A 12772-nucleotide genomic window follows, 5' to 3' on the forward strand; every position below is an offset into this window, starting at 1 on the left:
CCTTCCCCCTCCGGTTCCGCACCTCCGGGTCCTGCCCAGCAGAGCAGCGGCAGCCGAGGCCAATTGATTATCTGAAGAAATTCAGAGCTAGCAGTAGAACAGCTGCAGCTGCCCCCTCGCACCACCCCCAGGCCCAGAGGGATCCCTGCCGGGAGGGCTCCCCACACACACCTCCTGCTCTGAGCTGGGGAGAGCACTGTGGTTGCTGGGCACTGAGAGGCACAAAGCACTCAGGATGGCCCCGAGTGGAAGAGGGGGGTTCTAGTCCCAGTCCTGCATCATGGGGCGCTCACAGCATGTCTCCGGACAGGAGGTCCCCTGCCTTTGGGAATGGAGGATTTCGGTGGTTTCCCTCCCCTTTGCCAGGCTCTGGACGGGGCACTTTGCATTTAACTCATAGAGAGCGAGGTCCTTCCTAAGTCTAACTCAAATCCTTCTTGCTGCAGATGTTGCTGTTCGCTCACCAAAGACGAAAACCTCTCAGTGCTGGCAGATGCCTGCACACCTCTCACCCACTTTCGCCTTCAGAGGCCCCAGCCCATGCTGCTGCCCTGCTGCTGAGGTGGGAGTGCCCCCCCCAGGGTCTCCAGTCTGCTTGGGTCCCACCTCCTGAGGCAGGTGCACTGTGGCTGGACAGCGCCAGGTGTGTGAATCACAACTTCCCCTGGCCACTGGGAGTGCCTGCTTTTTTTCTCTCTTTGGGATTGGAAGATGGACAGCAGGCTACTCTAAGGCTGCTCTTACCAAGACGGAGCCTCAGTGGGCCCTAGGAGTGCTCTCCAGGCTGCTGGCCCTCTTGGCCACACAGCTCTGAAGCGTCCCCAGCTTAGCGGTGTTCCTGGTAGAAGGGAGAGTCGGAGAGCACCACCTGTCAACTGACTCACTTCAGGAAGGCAGAGGGAGTCGTAAAGGGCAGGAAGAGCCAGGGGGCTGAGCTTTAGCTGTGCCCCCAACTAGCTGTGTGACCTTGTGCCACGCCCTCCCCTCTGCGAGCAAGGAAGCGAGCGTCAGTTTCATCTATGAATCAAACCCCTTCCAGGGTTCCTCTGATATCCCTTCAGGTCCTTTTTTAAAAATCCCCTTCCCCACTCTCCTATCAGTCCCAGGTCCTCCACTGTGTTGCCCGCAGTACCCTACGGCTGGGGAACACAACACGGGCCCAGCCCTGACACTGCAAGGCCTGCTGACCCAGCGCAGAGACCATAACGGTGAAGCCAGTGTTGTAAGCTTAAGTCGCGGCTTTTGCCAGCAGCATGAAGCCACAGACACGTGTTTAACTTGGGTTCCGCTGGGACACTCCGCTCCGTCTCAGGCTGAAGCACACCACCAGAGAATTCAGAAATTGCCACTGCATGGTGTCAGGCTGGGACATAAGGGACTCCGGGTGGGGCTTGTGTGTTCCACTTGCCCCTGCACCTGCACCATGCGGCCTTTCTTTGCTCAGTCTTCATTTATCCAGCATCTTGAGCCTGCAGACCCCTTCCGGGGAGCCGTCAGAGCCTAGGACCCTGAGTGCCCACCCTTCCACAACCTACAGGCAGCTTCCCCACCCAATCAAAGGAACCACAGCCATATCTGGTGCTAGAACGAGGTCACTTTAATGTCTCTTTTTGTATGAAATTGGAAATGCCACAGGAGGGAATTACACACAGGACTTGGGGCCTGCTTTTGGGATATGAGGAAGAGGGAGGGCTAGAAAGAGAAAAGAGGCCAGAGTGGGATTGTCTGGGGATGTGCAGAGGGGCGCTAACTCAGAGGACTGGGGCGTCAGGACAGGCAGAGCGGAGGAAGGGACTGGGGTGTGGTGAGCCTAGGAGGTCCACACACAACTGGAGTTGGAGAAGGAGCAGCAAAAGGAGAAGAACTAGGGAGGTAGCAAGAGAGGCCCTGCCGAACCTGCCAGGAGCCTCCTCGCTCTACCCCAAAGTGCACAGCTCGGCAATAAATAGTAACATTTATAAATAAATAAATAAGTAAATAAATAGATGAATAAATAAATAAATAAATACATAAATAAATATCCTCGTAGCTACGAGTTTGGTGTGAGGGAGGAAAGAGCATAGAAATGGGTGAGTCATGCCTTCTGCACAGGTCCTGAAGCCTTTCTTCAGTTTTAGGCTGACCTGGGCTGGGGTGAGCAGGTGGGGCTCCATGACTTGTGGGAGGGGCACAGAAAGCCCCCAGGCCAAGAGGGGGTGTCCTTTCCTCTGCCAAAGGCTGCTTAAGGAAGAACACACACACACACATCATCAGCTGACCCTAGGGCCTGGAGGTGAGCATTCCCAGGGGATGATGCATAGGGCCCCACCCCCTGCATCTGGGTGGGGTGGAACCAGGATAGGTTTTGCACCTTCTCAGGGTGGGCTGAGATGCAGGAAGCAGGGGTGAGGTCCCGCCCGCTCATTGCCTGGCCCCCTTGCAGATAGTGTGGGTCTGTCGGATGCAAGTCAGCCCTTAGCCATGAGCTGGATTTTCCTTTCTCTAAGTGGCTCACAGGGAGGGAGGAAGCTGGAAGGAGAAGGGTGGGAGGGGCAGAGGGTGGCTGGATAGCTGAGAGAAGGCAAGGCACTCACTACCATACCGGCTCTGAGGTCTGCACCTGCTAAGCCCCACGAACAGGATGGACAAAAGAGAAACAGAATTTTCCACAATTCCCGACTGCTCAGAGTCCCCACCCACCCACGAGTCTTCCCACTCCCCGCCCCGCCCCGCTTCCCCGCCCAGCTGGCCAGACTTCGATGTGGGAGGAGGAAGCCCACAGCCCGATGCTGCCCCAGCCTTTCCCTTTTCCAGTGCAGAAGCCCTTGCCCCACCCTGGGCACAGGAAGATGGTGGACGTGAGACAGAGCTGGGGTCTGGGGTCACAGAAAATTGGGAACTGGGGGTAGAAGAGGCAGCAGCCCCTTGGAGAACTAGAGGGGGACTGAGTGTGCCTTGGCCCAGCAAGGGCTCCACGCTGACGGCTCTGGAGAGCCATTCTGCCCTGCTAGGCTCCCACAAGCCCCGCCGGGAGAACAGCCCCCGGGGTGCCCGGCTCAGTGAAACAAAGTCGCGATCACGTCGAGGCTGGGCGCGCCGCCTCTGGGCCTCGGTTCCAGGGTACAGGGGCTGGGGGGGAGGCGGCCGTTCCGAGCGAGCGGTGCGCGCAGTGCGCGGTGAGAAGGGACAGGGCCCGGCAGGAGGCGCGACTCCGGGGAGCGTTCAAACGTCCAGCACGTGGTTCAGGTAGGAGATGTAGCAGATAGCCAGGCGCAGGATTTCGATCTTGGAGAGCTTCTTGTCGGGCGGCAGCGTGGGCAGCAGCTTGCGCAGCTCGGCGAAGGCCAGGTTGAAGGCTTCCACGCGGATGCGCTCCCGCGTGGCGTGCGCCGTGCGGTACTTGGCTGTGGCGCGGCGCCGTCGCCGGCGCTCTTCCCGGCTCAGGTGCTGCAGGTCTTTCCGGCCAGGCTCCCCGGGCTCCGGGCCCCGGGCCTGGCCCCCTCCGGGACCCCCGGGCCCAGCACCCTCAGGGCCCGTCGCGCCCCCACAGTCGCTGAAGCACGACTCGGTCTCCGAGTGCGTGGGAGGCAGGTCCAGCTCCATGGTGTCTGAGTTGAGCATCATGATGGAAGACTCTGGGCTGGTGCGATCGGGATCCCCTCCCCACCCCTCCCTCCGGGGGCTTGAAAGCTGGTTGTGGGAGGGGCAGGAAGGGCCCGGGGTGGTGGGGTCTGCCACTGAGCCACTTCAGGGTTGCATGATCAGGGTTCCAGTCCCGAGCCTGGAAAAGAGACGGGAGAATTTATGGACAGCTCCGCGAGGTGCTTTGGAGGAAGGGGGCTTGAGGTGGGCTGGGAGGGGTATGGAACTGTGAGTGTAAGGAAGGACAGCAGAATTGTGGCACAGGGCTCAGGGCTGGGGAGACGAGCAGGTGGACAGCAGTGGGAAGGTAGCTGTTGAGAAGAGAAGAGATCCAGAAAGTAACAGGCAGAAGTGATAAGGACACACCAGGCCAGATAAAACCCAGTGCCAGGGTTGAAGGTTAGAACCAGAAAACATAGGGGAAAGCTTCATGACATTGGACTTGTCAATGATCTTATTGGCTATGACACCCCAAAGACAGTCAACAAAAGGGAAAATAAAGTGGGACAGCATGGGACTTGACTTTGGTACATAAAAGGATACAATCAATAAATAGGGTTAAAAAGAGAAAATATGTGTAAGTCATATATTTGATAAGGAGCTAATATCCAGAATATATAAAGAAGTCTTATAACTCAATAGCAAAAAAAAAAAAAAAATCAAGTAACCTGATTAAAAAGTGGGCGAAGGATTTGAATGGTGATTACTTCAGAGATGATCCGCAAATGGCCAACAAGTCTATGAAAAGACACTTGCATCACGAATCATTAGAAAGGCAAATCAAAACCACAACAAACTATCACTTCATACCCATCACGACGACTACTAAAATAAAATGAAAAATAAGCGACAGCAAGGATGTCGAGAAACGGGGATCCCCGGGCCCTGGCAGGGAGGTTGTAAAATGATGCAACCCCTATGGGAAACAGTTTGCATGCTCCTCACAATTAAAATCAGAACTACCTGTGATCCAGCAATCCCGCCTCTGGGTACATAACCAAGTAGAGAGACATTTGTCCACCCACGTTCATACATAGTCGCACTATTCACAAGAACCAAACAGTAGGAGCAGCCCAAGTGGCCATTAATGGGGGAACAGATGAACAAATGTGATATACACATACAATGGAATATTATTCAGCCTTAGAAAGGAAGGAAGTCTTGTCACAGGCTACCACGTGGATGGAAGCTTTAGGAGATAATGCTGGAGGTACACTAATCACAAAAGAACAAACACTCTATGATTCCCGTTATGTGAGAGCTAATTTATAGAAATAGAAAATAGAATCGAGGTTGCCGAGAGCTAGAGGGAGGAGCTGGACAAGGGAAGCTGCCCAAATGATACAGAATGACACACAGGCAAGATGAAAAAGTTCTGAAGAGCTGTTTCATAACCGTGGGAATACACTTAACACTATTGAGCAGCACAGTTAAAAACGGCCAAAACAGTAAGCCTTGTGTTATGTGTCTTTTGAATAAATAAACAAGTAGGAGGAAAAAGCTGAACAAGACTAGAGCCACAGTGCTGAGAAAGGTTGCCTGTGACTCTGGACCATTCCTAGTCGGCAGAGGGAGGGCAGGGGCAGGGCATGGCGGTGGGGGTGGGGGGGGAGGCAGAGCTGCAGGCTTGGATCTGCCTCCCTCCCCTTTCCGCCCCCCCCACCCTTGCTGCTTGAGGGTGGAGGGTGGGTAAACACGCAGATTGCCCATTGTAGAGTGGACTGGGACATATGGAGCTCAGCACAGCTGCCCCCTAGACCTCCCCAAGACTGGCCACTCAAACAGGGGGAGAGCTCTCTCACCACAAACCCCAGCCCAGGGCCAGCCCTTCCTCAGCTCTGTCCTCAACACCACCAGAACTTGCCATTCCCTGGCCCTTTTGGAAACTCTTCAAGGAAACGAGGGAAAGGGGATCATGATCAGCTTTCTGCCCCAACACTCACATTCTGACATAGCCGGTGGAGGGGGACACAGACAGCTCCTTGGGACCACCTTTACAGGGCTTGGGTAAGGTTCACTTGTCCTGAGAGGACGAAGCAAATCTTTGGCTTGCCCCCCGCCCCCTGGGGGTGGGGTATGGCAGGAACTTGACCTGGGAAAGGTCTTTGCATGGGAGGGCTTGTTGAGGGAAACAGTGGGACCCTCACCATGCACTCAGGCTGACTTAATGGTCAAAAACAGAAGCACTGAGCCTTCTTCATAGTCACCATCTCTCCTTCCTCCCCAGCGCTAGCTCTCCTGCCTGGAAGATGCCCCCACTCCCCCAAGCCTTTCTCCATCCTACCACATAGAAGACAAGTTCACGCCAAGTCCAGTCCATAGTTACTAAGCTGGGATGCAAGGTCATAGACAGCAGATGGTGGGGCAGACAAGTACATACACAGCTGTCACACAAAAGAGAAGGTGATCAGTGCTGAAATATGGAACACACTTCGTTTTCTGGGGTCCAGAGGAGCAAGAGGAGATGGCAATGGTATGGGAAGCCCCAAAGTCAGCATCTCCCAGTGTTTCGTGTCCCCAACACTCTGCCCCCAGGTTTGGTTTGGGACCAGGGGTTCAGGTGTGGGATTCTCAGAACACATCTATCTCAGCCCGATTGTCCCTCTGCCTGGTCTCCATGTCCCTTCACCCCTGATCACTTGGCCATGCCCTCCCTTCCCTCTCTCTGTTCCCTCTGTCCGGCCTCAGCCCATCTCCACCTGTTCCACTGACCTCCTCCACTTCCATGCCGGCAGCACAGTTTCTATTTACCTATCAAGTCCTCACTCCCAAATCCACTTCTGATAGCAAAGTTCCAGGCTCCAAGGATCAGGCAGCAGCAACTCCAAGCATCCAGAAAATGACTTCCCACCCCCACTTCTCACAGCCCCAACCCGGCTGAGGACAGATAGGCACAGGATCAAAGGAGCGATGTGGAACAGGAGAATCAGAGATGGAGTGAGACACAGCACACAAGAGAGAAACACCGGAGAGAGGTCTCTGGGAGGGGGTTTGAGCCAGAGAAAGGGAGGGTCACCGCCACCCCTCCCCTGCCCACGCAACCCTGTTTACCTAGGAGGACCCTGTCGGGGGGTCCAAGCTGGCAGGACAGGGGGCAGCGCTGACAGCCCCGGTCTCCTCTGGCTTCTCAGGGCTCATCCGTCTGCAAAGTTAGTGACCAGCTTTCTAGAGCTCTCGGGGGCAGCGTTTCATGGCTGTATAGGCTCCAGGGCAGAGGGGAGGGGTACACATGGTGGAGATGTGGGGCCCGGGTGGGAGGAGTGGGCCTGACGAGGCAATGGGACCACTCACCCTCACACACACTCTCACGCACTCATGCACACTCACAGACACATAACACACACCTGAGCTGGCCCAGCCCTGTGTATATATATGGGGATACACACACACACACCCCCAGCTCTTCATTGGCTGGCCAGGCACCCCCCCCCTCATCAATATTAAACAGCCAGGCCAGGCAGCCATTGGCAGAGGGATCTGGGAACCCCCCGGGAGCTGGGGGCGGGGGCTGGCCCTGGGGGGGCGGGGAGTGGGGGAGCAGGGACATCTGTTCTCCATGCATATTTCATAAGCAAGAAATGGAGAGCTGGGGAAGGGGTGGGGCTGGGGCGAGAGCCAGGGCAAGACCACAGATGAACCCCTGTCTCCCATACCAGAGGCAGCAGGGTGGAGGCCCCCAGGAAGCCAGGTTTAAGTGCCATTCTGAGTCCCAGCGTAACTTTGCCAGCCCCTTGCCCATGTCTCCTTTTCCCTGGGAAGAAGGCTCTCCAAGGTCCTTGCAAGGAAACCGGGAAAAGAGTGAGTGGACAGCAGCAAAACCCAGATAAGGATGTGAGAGTCCTGGCCCTTGCCCTCATCACCCCACCCTCTTATCCCAGCCCCACTCTCCCACCTGCCCAGTCACCAGGAGGGGACCGTGGTCAGGTTCTGGACACAGGCCCCACAAAGAGTTTTCCTAAGCTGCCCAGGCCAACCGGACTCACTGGGAATTAGGGGCTCTTAGGAAGGAAGAGATGTGGGCTGAAAAGAGGAGTGGAGGGAGTGCTGAGAGGCAGAAGCAAGATTGGAAGGATGCTGGGGAAGGCGCGAAGGGCAGTCAGGCAGGCTTGGAGTGCGCCACAGCATCAAACCAGCAATAAGAAAAGTAGATACAAGGTTATAATGCAAATGAGCATGGATGAAATCCCCACTAATAGCTCTGCCACCTCCAGCATGCATGCGCGCCGTGGGCATGTGTTCATGCATGTGTGTGTGTGTGCACATGTGTGTGTGCTGCAGGGTGGCGGCAGCAGCAGCAAAGGGGGTCACGGGTAGTACAGAGAGGCAGTGGTCTGGATTTCAGGACCTGAGTTTCCTCCCCTACTCAGTGGTGACTGTCATTGTTGAACCCTGATGACTATCTAACATGAACCGCGATGGCCGAGGACCCCAGAGGCAGTGTGCTACGGTGAAAGGGGCTCTGCCAGCTGTGTGAGCTTGGACAAGCAGCAACCTCCTGAGCCTCAACATATCTCTCTGTAAAATGGGATTCCCGAAGGTTGCCCCCTGCTTCTTAGGTTGCCGTGGAAATGAGGGAGATAATGCACCTAACGGCCTAGAACCTTAGCAGGAGCGCAGCTTGCCTTCAGGTTGTTGGAAGCATTTGCCATTTCCCTGTTGCCGATCAACCATTTTTGGGCTTTCTCCAGAGGCATTCCCTAAGGAGTCCCATAATTCCTCCCCAAGCTCCCCCACCTCTTTCCACCCCCAGGTCTGGGAGGTGCCAACTCCCACCTGGGCAGGCCCAGACAGGTGCCCAGGCGCCAGCAGATGGGCTGAGCTGGAGGGGAAAGGAGGCTTGAGGAGGGGGGTTGGGGGGGGGACAGGGGATCAGGTGGCATCTCAGTTCTTGCATCATCATTGCCATGGCGCTGATTAAAAACCAATCTCTACCTAATGAGCCCCCAGCAACAACAGTCCTACCTCCCCCATCCTTCTGCCCTCCACCCCATCCAAGAAATTGGGAGACAGAGGGACTCGGGAGAGAGTGCCATGAGAGAGAGGAGAAATGCAGAAAGAATAGGAGAGAGACAGGGGAAGCAGAAGGAAGAGCAGAGAGGCAGGGGGAGAGACAGACCCAGAGAAAGAGAAAGAACCTGGGAAACCCGAGTCATTGGGTCACAGACACAGGGGAGCCAGGGAGGAATGGGAAGACGCAGTCACGAAAGACAGAGACGCAGGGAGAGAGAGAAAACAACAACAAGAAGCAGAGGGTGGGAGCAGAACTGCTGCATTTTGCCAAAGCTTTGTGGAAGACTCAGAGATGCAAGATACGGGCAAGACAGAGCTGTGGGGAGAGACTTAAAGAGAAGAGGAGGACTGTTGGGGAGACACAGACCTGGGCGGATACCGACATGGAGAAAATACAGCTACCCAGGGATGGAGTAGTCCCAAGGGAGGCCCCAAGACAGGCGAAGACTAGAGACGGTGGGGGGGGGGGGTAGGCAGACAGCACATGGCAGTGAGGAAACAGAAAGTGCCAGAGACAAAGAGACAAGGTGGGGAGACTTAGTGGACAGAACGAGGAGGTGAAGGACTCCTACTGAGATGGGTTGGGGGACAGATCCCAAAGGGCAAGCATTGAGGAACACAGAAGCAGACCCCGGAAAGACCCTCAAAGCAGAAAGGAACCATGGGGCGGGGTGGGAGCACAGAGGTAGATGGGAGCCAAGCCCACCTCCCTCACTGTGGGCTTTTAATCAGACGCTCTAGCCCCACAACTTGCAGCCCTAAAGCAGCCAGGCTGAGCTGTCCCCAACGCAAGCTGAGGTTTGATGGGAGAGGAGAGTGAGCGTGCTCCGGGCACTACTTCCTCCTCCTTTGCACCTGTCAACCCCAGATCCAAGACTTGAAGGGGCCCACTCCAAGCCTTCACTTGGGGATTTGGTTTTGCTGTTTTGAGGAACAACAAGAAAGGATATGTGTTTGGCAAGTACTACTGCATCTACTGAACCTGGGGTTAGTTAGGCCTGGGTCCCAGCATAGGTGACCCTGGACAAGTCACTTAGACTGTCTTATTTCATCATCTGTGAAGTGGGGATGATGCTGTCTTCTTCACCAGGCTTTGGGATCCCTGGTGAAAGGTGGCTTGTGGCCATACTGGGTAAACCCAAGTGCCCTTCCAAACCTCCCACCAGTGCCATGACGAAGGTGGGAAGAAGCTTCCCGCACACCTGTATCTGAGGCACTATGGTTGAGGGCGGCTGGGGGAGCTCCAAGGCCAGCTCAGGTTGCTGCCGGCTCAGGAGCCCCAGGCTCCTGATAGGGAGGGAGGAACACCCAGGGAGGTGTGCATGGAGGTCTTTGCTGTACTGAGGAAGGGGGAGCAGGGTCTGGGGACAGGGCAGGCAAGTGTGGCTTTACAATTGATGGTGACATTTTATAGATGTTCACTTTTTCCAACTGTGATTCACAAATGTCTCTCCAGCTCCAGACAGTCCTCGAGGTAGGCTGGTGGGGGAGGGAGGTTGGTGGGCAGGGAAGACACAGGGGCTTGGGCCTAGTCCTTGAGAGGGGGGGAGGGCCTGGAGAAGCCGGGGAAGCAGTGGGTTTGGCATGAGAGGGGGTGACATATGTGGGGAGCCCTGGGGACCCAACCAGGCAAGCGGCTGGCAGGGAGAGCAGACGGAGTTAACCCTTGCTGTGCCGCACTGCTTGACCCTGGCTGGGAGTGGCCCGGGGTTGGAGGCTGATTTTGTCTGGCCAGCCGGCCCTGCCTGGGGTCCCAGGAGCCAGGCAGCAGGAGGAAGCTGGGCAGAGGCTGTGGCGTTTGTGGGCAGTGGCTGAGCGTCTTACAGCCTCTGCTTCCATGGGTCTCTCCCCTTGTCTGTCAGTCCGTCTTTTCTCTGCTTCCACCTCTCTGTGCCTCAAGAAGGTGACAGCGGGTCTCCACTCTGGCTAACGACACAATCTGTCACTCTCTCTGCTGCCAGCCCGGCGGGAAGCCCCCTTCTCCGCACCAGCCCCCGAGCCCTCTGGCCCTGGCCCCCTAGGCCTGATCGCCTTTGTCTCCTCGCCCCTTTCTTCTTCCCTCTCCACTCACCTCTCCTCAGCTCGGAGCCCATCTCCAATCTCATTAGGCCTCCAACCACTGCACCGCCCCCGCCCCCAGCCTCTTCTCCTCCCTCCCCCATCCATCTGTCTTCCCCGAAGCTCTCCTCTTTGTGTCCACCCATCTGTCACTACCAGCTCTGGGCCTACTCCCCTCCTGGCCACGCCCGCCTGGCCTTTCTCCCCTCGGGCTCAGCCTTCCCCTCCCTTCCCTCCTTCAGCCCTGCTAGGAATCCCTCCTTCCTGGTGTCCTCTCACTACCTTCTCTTCCCTGCATCCCCCAGTTTCTCTGACTTCTCAGTTGTGAGCTGGGGGAGTTGGGGACCCTGGGGTCCGAGCCCACAGGCCCCCGGGGCTGGCAATACTAGCTCACATTTGCATCATCTCAGACCAATGGCTGCTCCTCATGCCTCCTGAGAGGACCCCTGCGCCGGCTCCAATTTCCCTCCCTGTCGGGGACGGGGGCCATAGCTGCCATCCTCCACAACAGGAGCGTGGGAGTTCCTCTGCCTTCCCGGTTCAGGAAGGAGGAAAAATCCACCCTGAGGTCCGATCAGACCCCAACTTTCCAAGGGTCTCGTCTCTGCTGGCCCAAACTTCAGTAACTCCTGCCAGAGTGCGTTCAAGGCCAAGATGCTGAAGGTGGGACAGGATCTTCCGCAGGATGCTACACCACAATTTCCCCAAATCCTGCTGCCCCTGGGTTAGAGGGCAATGGCCCCTCTCAGGCCTCTCTTCCTAGAACTGATTCTTGGTCTACCTCTGAGTTCATGAATCCACCAGTCCTTTTCAAATCACGCCTGCCCTGAAGGGTCTCAGACGAGAGCGAGAAGAGGGAGGAGGCTACAACTCCAGCTCTCTACCTTCAGAGGCGAATTGACAGACAGCAGTGCCTGTCTGAGCCTCAAGGCCAGTGTTACAGATCAGGACCCTGGGGCTCAGAGAGAAAGCAAGCCCTTTCCAAGGTCACCCAGCATTAGTGAACTCCCCCTTACTGTCCCCACCTGCCCAAAGCAAACCCTCCCCCTGGTGACATTTGGGCAGAACCCACTTCAGGCGCCGATTTTGCATGGTGCACACTCGGCCTCACCAGGTCATTGATCTCGTGTCATGTCGCATCCTGCCATCTAGACCCTGGACCCCGAGTCTCTAAGGGAAGGCATCTATTGCTTATTCTTCCATGACGCTGGGACAGAAAGCTTGCTCAGGGCCTTACTCAACAACCGTTCGCTACTGCCGTGGCTGCCTATGCAGATGTCAGGCAGGTTCTAGCCCCAGCCCAGTCTCTTTTACTTACCTTAGGTAAGCCACATCAGTCCTCTAGGTTTCCGTGTCTCCCATCTATCAGATGAGTTAGATTTACACATAGGATTTCTAAGGTCTTCATGTTCCCTCGAAGAAAAGAGGTCCTACTGAATAAGATGGGATCCTGGCACAGAATGGCAGATGCCAGATGAAAAGCATCTCCAGGGAGTGCCTTTGTGAGCAGTGACCCAGAGGTGGGAAAGAGAAAAGAGCAAACCCCTTTACTCCAATAAGCTAAGGGACAGACAGACTCCAGCCTGTAGGAAAGGCTTCAGCGTTGAGTCTTAAGGGACGAAGCGCCACAGTAGGCGGAGACAGGCTGGGTCCTGGGAACAGGGGTGGTCAGTTACCCAACTCTCTGCATGGGTTGGAAGAGAGGGTGCAGTGTCCTCTAGCAGCTTGAAGCAGGGAAAGAAGGAAGCTCTCAGAAGGCACAGAAGTGAGCAGTCTCGATAAGAGGGGGAGGGGGAGGGGAGGGGATCCAGGAGTCTGTGGCTCTGAGATGCTGCCAGCCCACTCAACACACGGTCTTCAGGGCACAGGAGATACCTGGTGAGGAGCCAGAGCATGGTCCCCTGGGGTGGGGGAGCTGCTTGGGAGTCCCAATGGGGTCCCCTGGGGGGCTGTGCTCCTTCCACAAAGCAGGCTTTTCCAAGGGCCACGGAAGCAGCCCAGTTTCTCTGGGGAGGGGGAGAAGGAATGGGGGCATGGGAGGGCAGACAGTCTTCTTGTGTGTAAGAGTCCTCCCAAGGCATAG

General features: G+C 56.3%; 1 protein-coding gene across 1 annotated transcript; it reads right to left on the bottom strand.

Annotated features, from left to right (window-relative positions):
* Positions 1-1576: 1576 nt before the first annotated feature.
* On the bottom strand, positions 1577-7012 carry NHLH1 (nescient helix-loop-helix 1). Its single transcript, XM_008264221.4, has 2 exons — positions 6673-7012; positions 1577-3760 (listed from the first exon to the last, which is right to left on the bottom strand). Exon 2 carries the CDS (start codon positions 3601-3603, stop codon positions 3202-3204), a length of 402 nt encoding a protein of 133 aa, XP_008262443.1. The 5' UTR covers positions 3604-3760; positions 6673-7012; the 3' UTR covers positions 1577-3201.
* Positions 7013-12772: the final 5760 nt, after the last annotated feature.

This window comes from Oryctolagus cuniculus, chromosome 7 (assembly GCF_964237555.1).
Source record: "Oryctolagus cuniculus chromosome 7, mOryCun1.1, whole genome shotgun sequence".
Taxonomy (NCBI): domain Eukaryota; kingdom Metazoa; phylum Chordata; class Mammalia; order Lagomorpha; family Leporidae; genus Oryctolagus; species Oryctolagus cuniculus.